The following is a 22,968-nucleotide window of genomic DNA, read 5'->3' as shown; positions in this document are numbered from 1 at the left end:
ATCTTTTAGAATTACATTAAATAGTAAATATATTTAAAAATGTCTTGCTCACCAACCACTCATTATAAAACAGGATTTTACTTGCAACAGGAGGGCACAATAAAAGTGAACCATCAAAACAAAAAAGGTCACCATTATACTTCTGTCTCTGTGTCATTTTGTAAAAATATTCACGAATATCTTAGGAAGAAGGACCGGCAAGATTGCAAGAAAAACTGTATGGCTTCAAACCAGGAAGATCCAAATACACCTAATTTGTGCAGTACAACAAGAGTACTATTGCAATTATGGAAATTATACGGCAATGGCTTTCCTTGATGTAGAAAAGTGTGTGTGTGTGTGTGTGTGTGTGTGTGTGTGTGTGTGTGTGTGTGTGTGTGTGTGTGTGTGTGTGAGGGGGGGGGGGGGGGGGGGGGGGGCGGGTGCGCGGCATGCGTGCCTGCCGGTGTGGCCAAGCGGTTCTAGGCACTTCAGTCTGGAAACGCATAACCGCTACAGTCGCAGGTTCGAATCCTGCCTCAGGCATGGATGTGTGTGATGTCCTTAGGTTATTTACGTTTAAGTAGTTCTAAGTTCTAGGGGACTGATGACCTCAGATGTTAAACCCCATAGTGCTCAGAGCCATTTGAACCATTCTGTGTGTGTGTGTGTGTGTGTGTGTGTGTGTGTGTGTGTGTGTGTGTGTGTGTGTCGTTGGGAAAATTGGATGGAAAAAAACTAACTGGTTTTCCACCATTGCTTTTAATCTAGGTCATGAATGAAATATAGGGAAGAATGGCAGGAAAGATTGGAGATGTGAAAATGCTAAAAAGCTGATTTTGGATAAATTGGTGGCATGGAAAGGGGGGATTACAAACAGGAGGTCCACTTGCAGTTAAACATATGGGAGGAATGAGTGAAATATAATGAAGGGATGGAGATTAAGAGATGAGCATCCTGTTAATAACAAGGTCATAGACAGAGCACAACCTCAGATTGGTGAAGGATACGGAAGAAAATTGGCTGTGCTCCGTTGAAGGAGTCATTCATTCATCTTAAGCCTTTAGGGTAATGACACAAAACCAAAATTTGGATCATTAGACAGGGATTTGAACTGGCATATTCTCGAATGTGCGTTGTGTTTTACCACTGCATCATCCTGTTTGGTATTATCGGTCAAGTTTAATATCAAAAGATGCAAAGTTTTGATCCACAGAACTTGGTGGCCAGAAATGAGGTAAATGGGGTGACACTATGAGGAAAACAACTTGTAAGGGTTGTGTTTTAGATATTTGGGGAGTGCAACAACAGAGAGGAGGGAGGGAGGGAGGGAGGGAGGGTGTGTGTGTGTGTGTGTGTGTGTGTGTGTGTGAGAGAGAGAGAGAGAGAGAGAGAGAGAGAGAGAGAGAGAGAGAGAGAGTGAGAGTGAGAGAGAGAGAGAGAGAGAGAGAGAGAACTAAATAAAAACAAAGAAATTAATGAATGAGAGTGATAAGCACAGGGTCCAGTGAAGAGCCCTTCAAAAACTGAACACAGATCAAGCAAGAAAGGAGGAAGATGTACTGAACTGTGAAAAAAAAGCAAAATAGTAACAGTGAATGGTCCACAAACACAAAGTGAAATATAGAGCAGCCGCAAGGTGTAATGGTGTCGTGGTCAAGTGGTCAGTTGGAGCCATGTTCAGACATCACTAGAGTCAAATTCCCTTTCTTTTTTATTTATTTGAGCTGTTTGCTGTATTCAAATGTGTGTCTGTGTCATGGTGTAACCTCCACTTGCTAAGCGAGGTGTAATGATAGTTGATTCTGCACAACTTCTCTATTAGCAGCCGAAAGGAAGTGGCTTTCAAATGGCAACCACAAATATTTGATAACAAAGTGACAAGTCAACCAAATCCTCCACCAGAAAACATGTTTGGTGTGTCATCCACAGCATTCGTGACAGAACATGTGTCATACGAGAGGAATTTCTTACTGATGCATCTAGTTTGTATGCCTGGTAAGCGAGTGAGATATGCCTCCTTGCCCGATTTAGGTGTCCATACAAATGTGAATGTGATCATTTCCAAGGAAGTGATGAAAACATAATAGTTTGTCGCATAAGCTGCACCAGATGGATCCAACAGTTTCATATCACAGAGTTTCTCTGTGCTCTGTCAAAACATATGTTTTTAACATTTTTCAAGGTGTGTTACATTTTGGAAGTTTCGACTCTTGAGTTCTTTTGTTGTAACGTAGTTCATAGCCTTTTATTTCCTGTTTTCTTTTCTGTGAGACTCGCCTGCTTTTACTACTCATAATGTCTGCTTTCGACAGTAATGTATTCTTACCACATGACTCATATTCTATAGCCAATGTGTAATATGACAACTGGCAAGAATACAGAAAGAGAACAAACATTTCAGTGACCGGATGGACAGTTCATAATGTTGCAAAATAAATAAATAAACAGATAAAAATAAATGGCACAAAGGGGTTTTGAACAGGGCTCATCCAGTCTATGGTCCAACATCACGACGCTGAGCTGCTCAATGCCTCTCAATATTTCACTTGTTAAGCTTGGACCACTCACTATTTCCATTTTTTTCACAGTTCAGTACACCACCTTCCTATTTTCATGCTTGATCGGTGTTCAGTTTTTGACAGGCTAACCACTGGGCCACCTTTCCACTAAATCTGAGGGATTGCGATGGGGAGTTTTCCCTTGGTAGAATATTGACAGCTGAGTCTGAAGTACAGAAACAGGCCTAAAAAGTAAGAAGATGGTATAACCAATGTATAAACCCTAACATTGATGACAAGGTTAAAAAGTGGGCAGTGACAGGAAGACACAAGTAAAATACATGTGCGAAAAATGAAATTCCTGTGGAGCAGCACTTGAGTCACAAGACAGAATAGAAAAGGAAGCATGGCAGTCAGGTAAACATAAAATTAGGAACCCTTCAGAAAACGCTAGAGGGCTAGACTGAACTAGTACAGGCATAAGAAAATGGTCACTGGAAGGACAATAAAGATGATGCATGGAATGAAAGTAGGGAGTAAAAGGTCAAGAGGAAGACCAAGCAATAAATAATTGCAAAGAGAAGAGAAAAAGGAGTTTTAAAATTAGGGGTGAATGGACAAAAGTGGACTGGAAGAGATGATGGGCAGAAAAATGAAAATTGAGAAGTCTCTGTTCTAACCAGACTTGCAGGAGGTTGGAAAATGTTGAAGAAATTAATGATGAATATGGCAGTATACAGGATCTCTGCAATGACCACCCCATAGGATAATGGATGAGGCAAAAAATGTGACTAAATTCCCCAATATTATTTAGAATTACAGTGGCTAGTCTTCATTTATGAGATCCTCACTTGATGTACGCTAGAAAACCAAATACACAGGCAGATATTTGGGGAGAAGGTTAAATAAAAATATGTAACTGATACAGTGGACAATTTGATACATTCAGCACCAGTTGTCCCAATCAGATGAAAGTCGATGCTAACGCAGAAATTTGAATTGCTGAAAAGACTATGAAAGTCACATTATGGCTTGACAGCAGAAAACTTATGTCACAGAAGTTTCAATTTTATTGTTGCAACAGTTGCAAAATGTGCCATGACGATTTCTTGCAGTGACAATCACTGTTTCTTTGATGGAACTACTTCACATTTTTCTTACATGACTGCCTTGAATTTACAACTAGGATCTGCAATATAGCCACCATCTAAAGTTACCAGTTGTAATAGAACTAGTTATAGGGTGTTCATGAATTCTTCAATATCACTAAAAGTTAGGCAGATTGTATCTTACCCAATGCACAATGTGTAATGGACCAAAGTTAGAAAGTGTGGTTTTTCTTAATTTCTATCAGCATATTAAACTGTATGGTTCACTAATATACCAAAACAACATTATTTCAGATAATTTAATGTAATTAACAGAAAGTTATAGTTAGTTAGAAAACCATAGTGTTGTACATTTCAGCAAAATCTGTAATTTTTGATTGCATTATTACATTCCCACAGAAATGCTAGGAGAAATATCTATGTTGTAATTAAACCAATAATGAATTAGCAAAATTAATATATTTCAAACTTACCTAAAAACAGACTTTTGGATCATTTATCAGTCATCTGACGTATTTGACGTGACTTGTGCACTTAATGTATCATGCCAATAATGAAAAACCCATTAGATCTATTTATTTATTGGTTCAAGAATCAGTTTCGTACATTTTTACATGTGATATAGGACAGTGGTAAACCCAGTTAGTTTACAATACAGTAGTCATTTTGACTACATTGTTGACATAATAAAAATGCATAATAATGTAGGTTGGTGTACTGCATTGCTTCTACATGTGATAATAGCAGTTATTAAGTGAGATGACATGATAAGCACAATGTAAACTACATTATGAATTGACAATTAGTGAAATTTAGTAAATGAGATTTGCTTATTATGATGTTCCATAAACTCAACCAAAGAATAGAAGCAGTGGTCAAACAAGAACTGTTTTAACTTTATTTTAAATGCATTTAATGTTGGTATGCATTTTAAGTAAGAAGGCATATGGTTATATAACATAGCTCCAGAATGGTACACTCCTCTTTTGCACAAGTTTGTATTTACTGTGTTCCTGTGTAGGTTCATCTTCTGTTTAGTTTCATATGTGTGTATATCATAGTTGTGTTGAAGAGATTTCCCTTTTTTAAGATGCTCCCTTTTGTGAAAATTACTATTTCGTCTATATACAAGCAAGGCAGTGACAATAGTTTCAAAGTTTTAAAAAGGGGTCTACAGGAATCCTTACATTTAGCTTTTTTTTTTATCACCCTGATAATCTTTTTCTGTATTTTAAATGTTGTAATTTACTTTTTCATTAATGATTCTTGAACATTCTGATGTACACACTATTAATTTTCAGTCATTTTGTTACTATGAAATTATCATACAGAACTATGAACTGAGATTCTGTTTTGGCATTTCGTACTGTACCTCAATTAAGATTGGGCATAAAATCCAATGTGAAATCAAGATGTAGCTAATGTTTTTATGATGGGTATTGCTACTGTACCTTCATAATCAAATTTTCCCACAGGAAAAAAAATTGTCTTTAAAACTGAGCTAACAGTTTGTTGTAAATCATTAACTTTTCATTATAAATCAGTAAATGTAATTTTTTTGACAATAGGCCAAAGAACATATGTTGTTAAGATAGGGTGTATGTTGAGCAGTGCAAAGCTTTTGAAGCCAGTCACAGTTTGGCCAATGTAATGACACAAAATCTGTAACAGTTGCTGTTTTGTCAGTCAGGTTGGTCGAAAACAGTCGTGTGTGAACATCTTTGAAAATGCTTATGAAAAGTACATCTGCTGTTACAAGGTTTCATCAGTGTGTTGGAAAATATTATTTAACATCCAAGTTTTTATCAAGTTTGAAATCCAGGCGAATCTGCAATATACATCCCCTAATGGACTTCATTGGTGCAAGAGGTTCAAGGGTTCAAAGCTTTTAAGTATTCCAATGCAAAAACTACATCAATCTCATACTATGATGAATATTGCATAATGATAAGTGTTTTAGCCAGAATTGGAGTAACATTGGATGGCCCAAAAAGAACAAAGTCTTAAACTTTCTTTCAAAAGCAAATTTATCTATATGAAAGTATAAGTTTATGAGATAGAATTGCTGGCCTGGGTACAAAAAAACTCCACTCTTTTCTTTTTCCTCCTTGAACTATTACTTTCAACAGTCCACACAATAATTTTTTTCATCGCACTCATGATTTTCTCTAACACGTATCTCGATACTTACATTCCTTCCACAAAAATGCTCTTACAATAGAGGCCTGCTGTTCCATATACATTACCCCCAGTCTTACTTAACCTTTGGTATTGATCCCAAAGGCTTCACATTAAAGGTCACCAGCTCTTGCTGCAACCCATCTTTCCACCAATCTCTTCTCAAATTTCAGACTAATTAATTCTTACAAGGAGAGGCCCCAATGGGGGGCTCAAATTTCTGTATTTGTCTACATGGTGATATCGGTTAAGGTCCCATGTATCACACCCTGCAGCTATTCACCCTGGTGGGAACTAGCTGGTGAGTAACACATGAAATTTTTTTTGGAATTTTGAGTGATGTTCTACAGCTTTACAAAATAAATGTTATCCTGACTGGCTGCATAGTGTAATGGTTAAAGTACTGTCTTCACATGCAAAAGGCTGCAGGTTTGAATATTGTCAGGTGTTTTAAAACGTTTTATTTTTAAATATTTATCAAAATGATTTTTTAAAATATTTTTATTTCTATTCCTTTGTCACATCATTTTTCCTTCCTATTATTTTTTTGCCACTTGGAAACTTTGTTCATGTGATTTTAATTACTTTTATGTATTATTTCGATTCTTGATTTTACATATAATCCATTCTTTGGTTGAAATCTTCATCTATGTTATTTTGTCCATAGTGCAAAAAGAATTTATGCTTTAAATCTTTGTATGTGATACCATCCAAAAACATGTACACCTTGTATTGAAAGATATGTTTGTGACACCATTGCATGGTCAATATAAAAAGGTTATTTCATCTTTCGTTTTTAATCCGATAGATCAGTATTTTCAAATGTTTAAAATATTACTATAATAGATGGAAACATTCCACGTGGGAAAAATGTATCTAAAAACAAAGATGATATAACTTACCAAATGAAAGCATTGGCATGTTGATAGACACACAAACACAAAATTCAAGCTTTCGCAACCCCAGGTTGCTTCGTCAGGAAAGAGGGAAGGAGAGGGAAAGGTGAAAGGATGTGGGTTTTAAGGGAGAGGGTAAGGAGTCATTCCAATCCCGGGAGCGGAAAGACTTACCTTAGGGGGAAGAAAGGACAGGTACACACACATACACACACACAAAAACACACACACACACACACACACACACACACACACACACACACACACACACACAAGCAGACATTTGTGCTTGTGTGTGTGTATGTGAGGATGGATATGTGTGTGTGTGTGTGTGTGTGTGTGTGTGTGTGTGTGTGTGTGTGTGTGTGTGTGTGTGTGTGTGTGTACACCCTTTTTTTCCCCCTAAGGTAAGTCTTCTTGCTCCCAGGATTGGAATGACTCCTTACCCTCTCCCTTAAAACCCACATCCTTTCGTCTTTCCCCTTTCCTGACGAAGCTACCTGGGGTTGCGAAAGCTTGAATTTTGCGTGTGTGTTTGTGTTTGTTTAAAATATTATGTTAGATAAACTAAAAATAATGTCATTGACATACGTAGAACTTCCAAGTGGACTAAGAATGATAGGAAGAAAAAATGAGAGAAACTGAAAAAAATAGATATTGTGATTAAAATGACATGCTAAGCACAGATGTAAAAAAATACACTTAATTCAATTAATTGAAAGGAAATAATGATCTAAGTCATTTTGGTAAAGATTTAAAAATAAAAAAAAATTGGAAGTACCTGATGAGATTCAAACCCACAACCTTTTTGCATGTGAGAACAGTACCTTAACCATTACACGGTGCAATCGATCGGGATAAAATTCCTTTTTTTTTTTAAAAGCTAGAGGGCATGATGTAAAATTCCACAGTTTTGTTCATAGATTATTTGCAAACGATGGCTCACCAGGGCGATTGGCTGGGACCTTACCCTAGATCACCATACAGATGGTTTCAAAAAAACTGGTCCTACTGCTTACCAATCCTGTCCTTTACAATAAAGTGCATCTTTAAACCAACAATCCCAACAGCTGCTGTCTGTTTAAAATTTTCCATCTTTCAGTCCATGGATGCGTAGCATACACAATGTACTCTTTGAAGATAGCTGTAAACTTTGAGAAAACACTTTACACTGCCTACAGAAGCTATTCAGACTGTAGGCCAAATACCCCAAAGTTGTGTCCATCTCCAACAACAACCACCATCCACTGCATTATCACCAACAACCTACCCCCCCCCCCCCCTCCCCTGCAAGCCAACAAGCTCATCCTAGCCTTCCAAACCAAGCACATCTTCTAGCCAATAATCAAACTCCAAAACCTCACACCTAGTCCTCATTCAGTTCTAAACCTGTGATTGATATACCTTTCCTATCCTAAGAAACCTGTTCTTTTAAAACTTTCAAGTCACCCGTCCAAATTCAATCACCTCTTCTTAATTCATCTGTACCCACAATCTTAATTGGAACCACCGCTTCACCACTCAATCCTCTTCTTCCCCCCAATCATCTTCTCCCAATTAATCTTCCTGGAAAAATATCACTGAAACCCCAAACCTTTCTCAAGTTGAGCTCTGAGGTATCCAAGATTTGAAGGCAGAACACTCTTTCATCATTCTCACTGTGGGCCAATATTCCACTACTCTGATATTTGACTGTGAGGAGTATGAGGTGGGGAAGGCATTGCCAGTTTTCTGGCACCTCAACAAACAAAACTCAAAACTGTTCCTAATGGCCCCCATTCCTTCCACCCAGATGGAACTGCAGAAAAGCTTTAGAACTTTCCACTGATAAATGCACCCCTCCCCCTTCTAGGTGCTTTCAATTTCACACAAAAATAACCATTCTGGTCATTCAATAAAAGGTGACGTCAAAAGCTCCCACTGACTGTACCTCAGTCCTGTTGAACTAGAACCTCAGCCCATCACACAAAGTCTCCTACCATAAAAAAAGGCACCAACACTTCCTGTAATGTCTTCAGTCAACTCTCATCGAGAAAACACTTTGTCACTATCAATGTAATGTCACTCTATAAAAACATCCCACATAAACATGACCTCTCAGCCTTAGAACACTATCTCTCCCAAATGCTACCTGAAAACATTCCTGAAAACTAAGACAAGATCAGATTACAGTGGACACACAGGCATTTAAGCAACCATTCTTCACACACAAATGGAATGGGAAACGACCCAAATAACTATACAATGGTAAATAGTCTCTGCCATGCATTTCACTTCACAATGGTTTGCAGGGGATGGATGTAGATGGAGATCCAACAAAGGCTTCCATAAAGTTGACCCCCACTAACTGAAGCCTACATTACGTGTCAATCCATATAAAACCAACTAATATGCAACAATTACTAACCTACACTTTAAATGGTCCATTCTCTACAGTCCATGACTTCACAGCAAACATCTGCTCCACTGTGGAACCCCCCAACATCTACACCAACAACTTTTCTTACGCTTTCATCTCCTGCAACTACCACACAGATCTTATTCACAAACAAATCTCCCAAACTGTTCCAGCTCATTACACAGACTGATAAAGGCCCCATTTCCAAAAAAACACAAATGCCTGTCCCTTATCACCCAGGCCTTGAATGCCTTAATGCATTACTCTCTTCCTGATTATCTGCATGGCATCTCACTGGGAATTTATGTTATCCTCAAACTCCGTAACATCTTTGTCAAACTGTATGACATTTCCACACAATTATCTCTACCCCCAGGTGCCTATCCTTGCAATCACTCAAACCATAAATCGTGCTACACACAGGATCACTATCACGTACTCTAGTCCTACCGCTATAATCCAACACCAGAAGCAGGGCAACTTACGAAACCATGCATAGTGTTCACAGTAAGTGTTCACTGCAAAGTGATGTATATAGGAAAGTTCACCACTAAACTGGGTGAGGGGATGATTGGATACAGAATAAATAATCAACCATGATTGGATACAGAATAAATAATCAACCATGTGCTGAACATTAATCCATAATGGTGAGAAAACTTGCAAGATCTCACGAAAAACAGTTCACCTTGTGGAAATCTGGTACCCGGTTGCTGAACATTCTCTACAGCTGCTACACCAGAAGGGCTATTTGGATTATCTCAACTGGTACAAGTTTTCCTCAACTTCAGAGATGGGAAACTACCCTTCAACATATCCTTTACATTCTGACACCATCGTGGACCCATCTTTTGAGAAGGTACACCCTTCCTCTTCCTCCTCTTCTCTTTTTCATTACTTTCTTTACTGCTTCACATTTTGCCTCCTCTCTTCCAACATCCTTTTCCTCTTAGCTCTAAATTGCACTATTAGTTTCATTTATCTTCCTCTTAATCCATGTAATCCAGCTTTAATTTTCACTTTGTCATTGTCTCTGGACTGTAACTGGTCCAGAACTCACAAATGTCCTATCTCTGACCAACTCTTTTTGATGCCTCCCATTTCATATTTGTCTCCTCTCATCCTCACCACATCCTGGGCTCTGAGTAATCTGCCCTTGTTTGTTAACTTTCCACGACTTGCCCTCTTTCGTCCCCAGGAAATGAACTAGTAGGTCCAAAATCTAGAATAGTTTTGAGTATTTTCATATTTGTCTCATTGGCAGCGCTAAAACTTTCACCTCCTGAACATAAGCGCCGGAAAGCAATTCTGTCTCAAAATTTTAAAATTTGAACTTCCTAAGAATTAACCCAGAATATTTTGAACAGACAACAGTTACATGCTTTTGTACTATGGGCTACTGTTTGTCTTCCTGCAACAACTCATATTGGTTACTCTATTTTGCCTGTTGTTACGCCTTAAGAGTCTGATACCAGCAACATGGTTGAATTCTTATGATTACAATGCTGTATGTCTAAATTGTTTAGTTCATGAACTATGCAGAAAGCATGGGCACTCTGAGGAGTTGTGCATATTTGAAAATGGAAATACAACAAAATGAAATTCATTTAACAACAATCACTGGGGGAAAATTTTTATGTGGTGTTACCAATATTTCTCTAAATTTTCTTGCCAAGTTATGAATGGATTTAATTTATTTCTTTTCATACTTCTTTCATTTATTATTTCCTTTTCTTGGTGGGTCTGAAAGTAAAACTTTGTCTTTATGTTTCTGTGCAGCATTATGTCATTTAGCAAATTCCACAATCTGTATAAGATATAACATCAACTGAATTTTCCATTGGTGCTTGGCAGAACATGATAATAATATAAAAAAGGAAAACACTTCCTAATATTCTGCAAAATTATATTTATTTGGTCATGAACTAGCTTTCGGCTTTTCAGGCTATCTTCAAGTGACAACTGAATGTTGCAGGCAGAAGTGTTGTGCTTGTGGACCAGTACCACTGGACACTTAGATACATTACTACAGCATTTAAACTCTCAACATACAAACAACCAGTTTACAAAGGAACCAGGGGGCTCTTCTATGTATTTTGTTGACTTCAATATAGATATTAGTACAAGAAAACACATTTAGCAATTACAGAGAAAACATAGCTACTGATAAAGTAATCCCTGCAAGCTCCCAGCATCCACACACAAACAAGCATGCAGCTTTCCAATCAGTAGTGGATTGCCTCATATCTGTCCCATTATACAAATCACCCTCTCAAACAGAAATACAAACCATCAAACAAATCACTTCCAGCAATGGCTATGGTTCTGCCCTGACTGATAATATTCTACTAAAAAAGAAAATGAATATAACTGCACTACTTCTGTATGCTGACCAACAGCACTCACTCAATAGTTTCAAAGCCTGGTGCAAAATTCCATATGTTGGCAACATTTCAGACAATCTTACAAAAACATTATAAAGTCTTGCAACTATAGACCTGCATTTTCATAATACAATAACATACAAAAAATTTTATACAATAGTCAGGACAAAATGCAACCTTTGGCACAGACTCGTGTACATAAAATCATTTGCAAGCAGTGTGAAAAATGTGTATTGGCCCACCAGGCAGAGCTGTGGCAATTAGGCTATGTGAAAATCAGATAAGCTGATAAGATAAGATTTGATGTTTCCTGATAACCCTTTAGCAGAAAACCGTCCATATCATGTAGAATGTGAAGTTAAACACTACGGGGAGGGGACCAAATAATAGGTTAAAAGTGTAAACTCATTTTATTTCTCATAATTTGTTGTATTTATCTTTGTATAAGACTTTGTTTATTCCCTTTTTAGTTAATGTAATTTTTGCAATATTTTCCTGTGTAAACAATTTGTCATTTTTGTATCTTCTGTTCAAACAATATCTGTCGCACAACATGTTTACCTCTGTCTGTGAAATTCATTTGTCATCTGAAGATGGCATAAGAAGCCAAAAGCCGGTTCTTGACCATATAAATGCAATTTTGCAGAACATAGGAAAAGTTTTCCTTTTTAATATATTATTACTATTATGAAAAAGTATAATTACCTTGATTCTTAATTCCAGAAATAGCGAGGCTCATAATAACATTCATTCTGATATGAACAATCTCTTCAAATATTCAATACAATACGAGTTGATATAGTTAGACATTTAATGTCCTGATATAAATGAAAATAATGATTATTCACAAAACAGACTAAAAATAATACTCACTCAACTTGTCTACCCGTATCTTCAACTTTCATTACATCATTTAAGGCTTCTGTTATGTTTAACAGAACACCACAGAACCTGTCAAGCACTGACCTAAAAAGCCATAAGAAAAAATGTATATATCAGAGTTAGTGGCTTGGCATGAACTTAACATGAGCCTCAAATTATAACAACAGAAAGATGAACACTAACTGAAATGAAGTACGAAAAAAAGTAATAAGTACCTAGAACCTGCAGTAAGCAAAGACGCCAGTGCCAGGCCCAAGAGCTTCCTACGCTCCAGTTGCGTAACTAGTGCCATTTTGTCCAGCCACACATCCAACATTTTGTCTAGAACTGTCTCTTGTGATTGCCTCGATGAATCAGCAACTTTGGTCACTGCCTGGACAGCCAAATAAGTGAATTAAGAACTGCACAAAGTTACACTGCAACTAAATATTGCTGATGTCCATATGGCATATAGTTCATCTCATTTAGACATACTTTGCAGGATCTTGTTAACACTACTTAGTGTACATGAGGCATACTACATTATCAAATATACATGAGACTGAATGTATTTTCAGATAATCCTTCTGGAAGAGAGGCTGTGTTACATTAAAAAGACATGGTCAACAGCTATATAGGATTGTGTACAGGTATGTGTAGCACAATGGGGTCATTAAGGAGAAAATGACGCAGATAAGGTGTTTAAAAGGTAACAAAAGGTAACACACAATGCTTTAACTCAACCAGCTCTGCAAAACAATATACATTACTTTGGTGATTTAGCACAGGAGATTTGGACTCATCCTCCTTATTCCAGTAATTCAATACCTGTGAATTAAATCTACAGCATGTGTGCGTCTATAAAAAGCATGAAAACTCTTAAGATATTGAAATATATATGCTAGCTATGTGTTTCTATGCACTACTTACTAAATCAGCTACTGGCAAGTGGTCCCTTATCATCATTATTGTTTATTGATTCCACTCTGCTCACCCTAATTTATTTTGCACCAAGCATTACTTACTTGTGTGAAGTTTCTGAGAAAGCAAAAAATTATCGTCTGAATTCTTAACTTGCAGAAAAGTTTTGTCAGTTCTTTTGTTTTTCAGTAGTGTCAATTTGCCAGTTCCTTCTGTGTAATAACAGTCCCTTGTTTTATTTTATTTTATTTATTTACTGTGGCTATCAAATTACATGTCCTGCTCCTTTGTTGAGAAGTTGTACGATACAATACATATGTGTAAATAAAATAGAAAGAAATTTCCACAAGGGTATATAATAAAACAATAGATATGTGGTATGATTACAGTTTTAAATTGATAATTTTCATATTTGTCACCATATACATTATGTAAATATAGAAAGAAAAAAAAAAAGATACCAGAGAAGAAAAGTTGCTACTCACCATATAGCAGAGATGCTGAGTCGTGATAGGCACAATAAAAGGATTCAACAATCATAGCTTTCGGCCATTAAGGCCTTTGTCAGCAGTAGACACACACACACACACACACACACACACACACACACACACGTCTGCAGTCTCAGAGAGCTGAAACTACACCGCGAGGAGCAGCACCAGTGCATGATGGGAGTGGCGACTGGGTGGGGGTAAGGAGGAGACTGGGGCGGGGACAGGAAGAGATGGTATGGTGAGAGTGGCAGACAGTGAGGTGTTGCAGCTTAGACAGACGGCAAATGAGAAGGTATGGAGAGGGGAAGGGGTAAGTAACAGGAAAGAGAGAAATAAAAAGACATTAACAGACTGGGCGTGACAGTGAAATGATGGCTGTTTAGTGCTGGAATGGGAACAGGGAGGGGGTTGGATGGGTGAGGACAGTGACTAATGAAGGTTGAGGCCAGGAGGGTTACGGGAACATAGGATGTATTGCAGGGAAAGTTCCCACCTGCGCAATTCAAAAAAGCTGGTGTTGGTGGGAAGGATCCATATGGCACTGGCTGTGAAGCAGTCATTGAGATGAGTAGTATCATGTTTGTCAGCGTGTTCAGCAACAGGGTGGTCCATGTTTTTTGCCACAGTTTGTCAGTGGCGGTTCATGCGGACAGACAGCTTGTTGGTTGTCATGCCTACATAGAATGCAGCACAGCACAGTGGTTGCAGCTTAGCTTGTAAATCACCTGACTGGTTTCACAGGTTGCCCTGCCTTTGATGGGACAGGTGATGTTAGTAACCGGATTGGAGTAGGTGGTGGTAGGAGGATGTATGGGACAGGTCTTGCATCTAGGTCTATTACAGGGGTATGAGACATGAGGTAACGGGTTGGGAGCAGGGGTTGTGTAAGGATTGACGAGTATATTGTGAAGGTTCGGTGGATGGGGGAATACCACTGTAGGAGGGGTGGGAAGGATAGTGGGTACGACATTTCTCATTTCAGGGTACGATGAGAGGTAATCGAAACGCTGGCGGAGAATGTAATTCAGTTGCTCCAGTCCCGGATGGTACTGACTTACGAGGCGAATGCTCCTCTGTGGCTGGACAGTGGGACTTTGGGAGGTGGTGGGAGACTGGAAACATAAGGCACAGGAAATTTGTTTTTGTACAAGAATGGCAGTATAATAATGGTCAGTAAAGCCTTCAGTGAGACCCTTGGTATATTTGGAGAAGGACTGCTCGTCACTGCAGATGCGACGACCACGGGTTGCTAGGCTGTACGGAAGGGACTTCTTGCTATGGAATGGGTGGCAAGTGTCTAAGTCGAGGTATTGCTAGGGGTTGGTTGGTTTGTGGGATTAAAGGGACCAGACTACTATGGTCATTGGTCCCTTGATCCATAAAAACTAAAACCACCTGAAGAGAATAAAAAACGAACAACAGGAAAGACAGCAGACGAAACAGGACATGAAATACTCTCTAAGAGACCAGACAAAACAAATTAAAACACACAGTGTGACGGTGGTAGGCCGACCGTAGAGAAAAAGAGGAAAAGCCAACCACCAAGAACACTTTAAAAACTCAGTTTAAAAACAGAGGCTAAAAGCCAGAATCAACACTAAAAAACAAACACTCAGATTAAAGGATAAAAACCCCCTGCCTGAATAAAACACAAGTCCACCATGGCAGAGTCATCTGATAAAAGAGCAAAGAGCGTGTCAGGCATTGCAAAAGTCTGCCTGAGCACGGTTAAAAGGGCGCACTCCGACAGAATATGGACCACCGTCAAGGACGCCCCACAACGACAAAGAGGGAGATCCTCACGTCACAGTAAATAACTGTGCGTGAGTCGGGTGTGGCCAATGCGGAGCCGACAAAGGATGACTGAGTCCCTGCGGTTGGCTCGCATGGACGACCGCCACACAGTCATCGTGTCCTTGACGGCACGGAGGTTGTTAGGGGTGGTCAGACCGCGCCATTCAGCATCCCAAAACGAGAGAACTTTGTGGCGTAAGACTGCCCGCAAATCAGCCGCCAGGAGGCCAATCTTCAGAGATGGTGCACTGGTGGCCTCTTTCGCCAGGCGGTCAACAGTTTCATTGCCTGGTATACCAACATGACCTGGGGTCCAAACAAAGACCACAGACCTGCCGCTACAGGCGAGAGTATGCAGGGGCTCCTGGATAGCCATCACCAGACGAGAACGAGGGAAACACTGGTCGAGAGCTCGTAAACCGCTAAGGGAATCGCTACAGATAACGAAGGACTCACCTGAGCGGGAGCGGATATACTCTAGGGCACGAAAGATGGCGACCAGCTCAGCAGTGTAAACACTGCAGCCAGCCGGCAACGAACGTTGTTCAGAATGGTCCCCTAGAGTTAGTGCATAACCGACTAGACCAGCAACCATCGAACCGTCGGTGTAGACAACGCCAGAGCCCTGATACGTGGCCAGGATGGAATAAAAGCGGCGTCGGAAGGCCTCCGGAGGGACTGAGTCCTTCGGGCCATGTGCCAAGTCGAGCCGAAGGCAAGGGCGAGGCACACACCACGGGGGGTACGCAGAGGGGCCCGGAAAGGAGGTGGAACAGGGAAACACCCAAGCCAGGAAAGAAGCTGCTTGACACGTACGGCAATCGGACAACCCAACCGGGGCCGACGTTCTGGCAGATGAACGACTGACTGCGGGAAGAGGACACGATAATTTGGATGCCCGGGCAAGCTAAAAACATGGGCAGCATAAGCAGCCAGTAATTGTTGGCGTCGTAACCGCAGTGGAGGGACACCTGCCTCCACAAGTATGCTGTCCACAGGCCTGGTTCGGAAGGCACCAGTGGCAAGGCAGATCCCGCTATGGAGGATTGGGTCCAGCACTCGCAACGCAGATGGGGATGCTGAGCCATAAGCCAGACTCCTGTAGTCCAGATGGGACTGGATTAACGCCTGGTAAAGCCGTAGGAGAGTAGATCGGTCGGCGCCCCACCTGGTGTGGCTCAGGCATTGCATAGCATTTAGATGCCGCCAACATGCCTGTTTAAGCTGCCGAATATGAGGCAGCCAAGTCAACCGGGCATCAAAAACCATCCCCAAAAACCTGTGAGACTCCACCACTTTAAGAAGCTCGCCGTCAAGATAAAGCCGCGGCTCCAGGTGAACAGTACGTCGCCGGCAGAAATGCATAACTCAGGTCTTGGCTGCGGAAAACTGAAAACCATGCGCTACAGCCCAAGACTGCGCCTTGCGGATTGCGCCCTGTAGCTGACGTTCAGCAGCTGCAATGCCAATAGAGCTGTAGTAAAGGCAGAAGTCGTCAGCATACAGGGAAGCGGAGACAGTATTTCCCACGGCCGCAGCGCGCCCGTTAATAGCTATTAAAAACAGACACACTGAGAACAGAACCCTGTGGCACACCTTTCTCCTGGACTTGGTAGGAACTATATGAGGCCGCGACGTGCACGCGGAAGGTACAATACAACAGAAAATTGCGGATATAGATCGGCAGAGGGCCCCGAAGACCCCATCCATGAAGCGTAGAAAGGATGTGATGACGCCATGTCGTATCATACGCCTTCCGCATGTCGAAAAAGATAGCAACCAGATGCTGACAGCGGGCAAAGGCAGTACGGATGGCCGACTCCAGGCTCACCAGATTGTCGGCGGCGGAGCGACCTTTACGGAACCCAACCTGAGATGGAGCCAGAAGGCCTCGAGACTCCAGTACCCAATTCAAGCGCCGGCTCACCATCCGTTCAAGCAACTTGCAAAGAACGTTGGTGAGGCTAATGGGACGGTAGCTGTCCACCTCCAAAGGATTCTTCCCTGGTTTCAAAATGGGGACAACAAGACTTTCCCGCCATTGCGACGGAAACTCACCCTCGACCCAAATGCGGTTGTAAAGAGCGAGGAGGCGTCGCTGGCAGCCCACTGAAAGGTGTTTCAGCATCTGAGAGTGGATGCTATCTGGCCCAGGAGCGGTATCAGGACAAGCGGTGAGGGCACTTCGAAATTCCCACTCACTGAATGGAACATTGTACAATTCAGGATGATGAGTGCGAAAAGAAAGACTCCGACGTTCTATCCGTTCCTTAATGGAGCGGTAGCCCAAGGGGTAGTTGGCAGAAGCGGAATTCATAGCAAAGTGCTCTGCCAAGCGGTTTGCAATGACGTCGGAGTCAGTACAAACTACTCCATTCAGTGAGAGCGCAGGGACTCTGACAGGGGTCCAATAGCCATAGAGGCGTCGAATCTTGGCCCAGACCTGCAATGGAGTGACATAGAGGCCAATGTTGGACACATACCGCTCCCAGCACTCCTGCTTGCGTTGGCGGATAATGCAGCGGGCTCGCGCACTCTGCCATTTGAAGGCGATTGAGGGATGTCGCTTGTGACACTGGAGCGCCCGCCGGCGAGCTTTAATCGCTTCAGCAATCTCAGGCGGCAGCCGAGGCACAGTCTGCCGCCGAAGGGACCCAGAAGAACGGGGAATGGCAGAGTCGGCGGCAGTAACGATGCCGGTGGTGACCGACTGAACCACTGCAATCAATGGCATCGTTAGAGAGAGGCTCAATAGCGGCAGTGGAGGAGAACAAGTCCCAGTCAGCCTGATTCATAGCCCATCTGCTAGGGCGCCCAGAAGACTGACGCTGTGGCAGTGACATAAAGATCGGAAAGTGGTCACTACCACACAGGTCGTCATGAACTCTCCATTGGACAGATGGTAAGAGGCTAGGGCTACAGATGGAAAGGTCAATGGCAGAGTATATGCCATGCTTCACACTGAAGTGTGTGAAGGCACCATCATTTAAGATCGAGAGATCGAGCTGCACCAATAAATGCTCAACAATGGCGCCTCAACCTGTTGACACCGACCCACCCCACAGATGGTTATGGACGTTAAAGTCCCCCAGCAACAGGAAAGGTGGAGACAATTGAGCTATCAGAGCAGCCAGGACATGCTGCGCGACATCACCATCCGGTGGAAGGTAAAGACTGCAGACGGTAACAGCCTGTGGCTTCTACACCCGAACAGCGATAGCCTCTAAAGGTGTGTGGAGAGGTACAGACTCGCTGTGAAGATAGTTCAGGACATAGATGCAGACGCCACCAGACACCCTTTCATAAGCTGCCCGGTTCTTATAATAACCCCGATAGCCACGGAGGGCGGGGGTTCGCATTGCCGGAAACCAAGTTTCCTGCAGAGCAATGCAGAGGAAAGGGTGAAGGCTGATAAGTTGGCGGAGCTCAGCTAGATGGTGGAAGAAACCACTGCAGTTCCACTGGAGGATGGTGTTGTCTATGGCTGAGAAAGGCTTGACGGGACTGGGAAGGGGGATTACGCCGCTGGGTTACCTGCTGCCTCCGATTTAGCACCTGTGATAGTGCTTTCCATGGCGTCTGATGGACCGGCGAGATCGAGGTTCTCAGTGGACACCAGAATCTCCACCGCATCCTCAGACGCAGAGCTGGAAGGTTGCGGTGGGATGGCTGCCACCGCGAGTTCCTTGGGCTGAGAGCTCTTCTTGGGTTTCTCATGCCGTTCCTTGGGTCGCACTGGCTGGGAGGGCTTCACCGATTCAGTCTCCGGGATGGAGGAGGATCATGAAGCCCTATGACCAGCCGATTGCGGGCACTTACGCCATTGTCGTTCGTCAGGCTTCTCGCTGACATAAACCTGGGAAGGGAGGGACCCAAGGGACCCCTTGCGAGCGTGAGAAGCCGAAGAAGTTGGACATTTCTCCGGCTTAGAAGTGGGGACGGATGTCCCCGATGGGTGGGATGGTGTTGCTCCTGAGGTAGGTGGCGCAGGAGCAACCCGGTGGGTAGAGCCCCCCACTGGCGAGGGGGCAGGAGGAGTTTCACTACTCGTCGATCCGGCCACAATTGGAGAAACAGACGGGGCTAGCACAGGTGTTGTAGCAGCAGCGTAGGAAGATGTCATTTTCACAGGATGGAGTCAGTCGTATTTCCTCTTGGCCTCAGTATAGATTAGTCGGTCCAGAGTCTTGTATTCCATGATTTTACGCTCTTTCTGGAAAATTCGGCAGTCTGGCGAGCAAGGTGAATGGTGCTCCCCGCAGTTGACACAGATGGGAGGCGGGGCACATGGAGTATTGGGATGTGATGGGCGTCCGCAATCTTGACATGTGAGGCTAGAAGTGCAGCGAGAAGACATATGGCTGAACTTCCAGCACTTAAAGCACCGCATCGGGGGAGGGATATAGGGCTTAACGTCACATCGATAGACCATCACCTTGACTTTTTCCGGTAATGTATCCCCTTTGAAGGCCAAGATGAAGGCACCAATAGCAATCTGATTTTCCTTCGGACCCCGATGAACGCGCCGGATGAAATGTACACCTCGGCGCTCGAAATTGGCGCGCAGCTCTTCATCAGACTGCAAAAGAAGATCCCTATGGTAAATAACTCCCTGAACCATATTTAAACTCTTATGGGGTGTGATCATAACGGCAACATCCCCCAACTTGTCACAAGCGAGTAACCGTCGTGACTGGGCAGAGGATGCCGTTTGTATCAGGACTGACCCAGAGCGCATTTTTGACAAGCCCTCCACCTCCCCAAACTTGTCCTCTAAATGCTCAACGAAGAACTGAGGCTTTGTGGAGAGAAAAGACTCCCCATCAACCCTCGTACAAACTAAGAAGCGGGGCGAATAACTGCTACTGCCATCCTGAGACTTACGTTCCTCCCACGGTGTGGCCAGGGAGGGGAACGTTTTCGGATCGTACTTTTGAGCATTACACTGAGCCCGAGAATGCTTAGAGACTGCTGGCGGCTGGCCACCAGCGAGAGATGATGTACCACGCTTCATTGCGGGTCATCTGCCCTGATGCCACCTACTCCAAACAAGGGCCCTCCCCACAGGCGCCACCCAGCCACGGCAAGAGCTACCTGGCAGGATGGCCGTTGCCGGGAGTCCCGATACCCCAGGAGGATAGGCATCTACTCCTTGGCATACGTGGAGAGTTAACGGCGCAGGCATCAGTAGAGCGATCCCTGTGTTGTCAGGGGGCTACAACCAACAGGGTATATGGCGGCCCCACCACAACGGACTGGCTACCGTGCTGGATGTTAGGTGGTCCATGGTCGCCGTCTGTGCAGAAAGAGGCACTGCACAGTGCAAGGTGTTATCTGCACGCAGAAAAAGAGTCATGCCCAAGAGATGGAGAGCGGACAGGACTGCAGTTCAACGGTGTATAAGCTGGCGAAAGGTCTGATCGCAAGATGGACACAATGCACCAAGTAAGGCGCTTTTCCCCAATCGGCTCGCTCTTCGAAAGATTTTGAAAGATGGGGGTCAAACCCAACAGGGGACCATCATATAAGGCCGAAAAGTTTGAGACTCCTTTTAGTCGCCTTTTACGACAGGCAGGAATACCGCGGGCCTATTCTAACCCCCGAACCCGCAGGGGGCTATTGCTAGTGGTTAGTAGGTTTGATATGGACGGAGGTACTGATGTCGCCATCTCTGAGGTGGAAGTCAACATCTAGGAAGGTGGCTTGTTGGGTTGAGAGGGCCAGGTGAAGCAAATAGGGGAGAAGTTGTTGAGGTTCTGGAGGAATGTGAATAAGGTGTCCTCACCTTCAATCCAGGTAGCAAAGATGTCATCAATGACTCTGAACCTGGTCAGGTGTTTAGAATTCTGGGTGTTTAGGAAGGATTCCTCTAGATGGTGCATGAATAGGTTAGCATAGGACGGTGTCATGCGGGTGCCCATAGCCATACCGCGGATTTGTTTGTAGATAATCCCTTTAAAGGAGAAGTAATTGTGGGTGAGGACATAGTCATGGAGACTTGAAAGGAGGTTGTCAGTTTGGAATCCATAGGGTGTCTGGAAACGTAGTGTTCGATAGCAGTAAGGCCATGGGCATTTGGCATGTTAGTGTACAGGGAGGTGGCATCAATAGCGACGAGCTGGGCACCGTGTGGTAAAGGGAGAGGAACTGTTGATAGTTGGTCGAGGAAATGGTTGGTATCTTTTATGTAGGAGGATAGGTTCCGGGCAAAAGTTTGAAGTTGTTGGTCTACGAGAGTAGATATTCTCTCAGTGGGTTCACAGCAACCGGCCACAATAGGGCGTCCTGGGTGGTTATGTTTATGGACTTTAGGAAGCACGTAGAAGGTGGGGGTGCAGGGAGCGGTAGGAGTAAGTAGAGACATGGACTCTGGGGAGAGGTTCTGGGCTGGGCTTAAGGATTTGAGTAGTGACTGGAGATCCTGCTGGATTGCTGGAATGGGATCACCGTGGCATGGTTTGTAGGTGAAGTATCTGAAAGCTGGTGGAGTCCTTCTGCCACATAATCCTTGTGGTTCAAAACAACGGTGGTGGAGCCCTTGTTTGCAGGTAGCTTTATAAGATTGGGTGGACTGCGGTTCTTTCTGTGGATGTAAGGTTAGTAGGCATGTTGGTTTGGGGAATGATGGTGAGGCAAGGTTTGAGGATAAGAAATACTGGAAAATTGACAGGGTGTCGTTTGGAGGGAGTGGGGGTGGATCACGGTTGGATGGAAGAGTGAATTGAGTTAGGCAGGTTTCAATATTGGTCTTTGGTTGAGCCCGATTGGTTGGGTTGGTGGCGAAAAAGTGTTTCCACTGTAGAGACCGGGAGAAGGTATTTAACTAGTCCTGCTTGGTTGTATTTGGGAGTGGGGCAAAAGGTGAGGCCTTTGGAAAAGACTAATATTTCTGTGGGACTAAGGCTTCTGGAGGTAAGGTTCATGACTGTGTTGCGGGTCTGTTGCTGTTGTGCATGTTGCTTAAGTTCCTGCAGGGCAAGAGTTTCAATGTGTGTTATGATTCATGGAATTTTGATTAAATAGCCGGAGAATTTTGCAGATGGAGAGAAGATACTGCATGGAGGATTGAACTTGGTTGAAATGGTTTTGCAGGAGTATGTTGGTGAGGGCTAAGGATTGGGCGAATCTGAACAGGTAGAGGTCATTGTGGAAGGAGGGGTGGCAACCAGAGATGGGTAATTTGATGGTAAGGCCATTAGGGGGGGGGGATTTCATGATAACTAATCATTCACTACTTTGACCTTTGTGACTTCTCACCAATTTTAGTGAGTTTTCACTTTCCACTGTCGTCTTCCTCCTCAGCTTGCATCTCTTTTTTTTCCCCTTGTGCATCCATTTCGCCCTTTTTGTACTTTTCACACGAATTTGGGTGTTTTTTGCGTAATTTTTTGGATGTAATTCTACTTTCTTACGTAATTTTTTGCATTTTTGCACCATCATGGATCCTTGCTCC

The 22,968-nt window shown here is 43.0% G+C and overlaps 1 protein-coding gene across 6 annotated transcripts in view; it reads right to left on the bottom strand.

The window, feature by feature from the left end:
* LOC126281848 (importin-11) overlaps positions 1-22,968 on the bottom strand; it is a 181,094-nt gene that overhangs the window by 9,286 nt on the left and 148,840 nt on the right. For all 6 annotated transcript variants that reach the window (XM_049981102.1, XM_049981098.1, XM_049981099.1 and 3 more), the window contains exons 17-18: positions 12,543-12,700; positions 12,319-12,411 (exon numbers count right to left, since the gene is read on the bottom strand). In XM_049981102.1, coding sequence (XP_049837059.1) covers positions 12,319-12,411; positions 12,543-12,700 — 251 coding nt within the window. The remainder of the gene's footprint in view (positions 1-12,318; positions 12,412-12,542; positions 12,701-22,968) is intronic.

This window comes from Schistocerca gregaria, chromosome 7 (genome assembly GCF_023897955.1).
Source record: "Schistocerca gregaria isolate iqSchGreg1 chromosome 7, iqSchGreg1.2, whole genome shotgun sequence".
NCBI lineage: Eukaryota > Metazoa > Arthropoda > Insecta > Orthoptera > Acrididae > Schistocerca > Schistocerca gregaria.
Note: the sequence above shows the minus strand (reverse complement) of the source record. Positions and strands in the feature narration are given on the sequence as shown.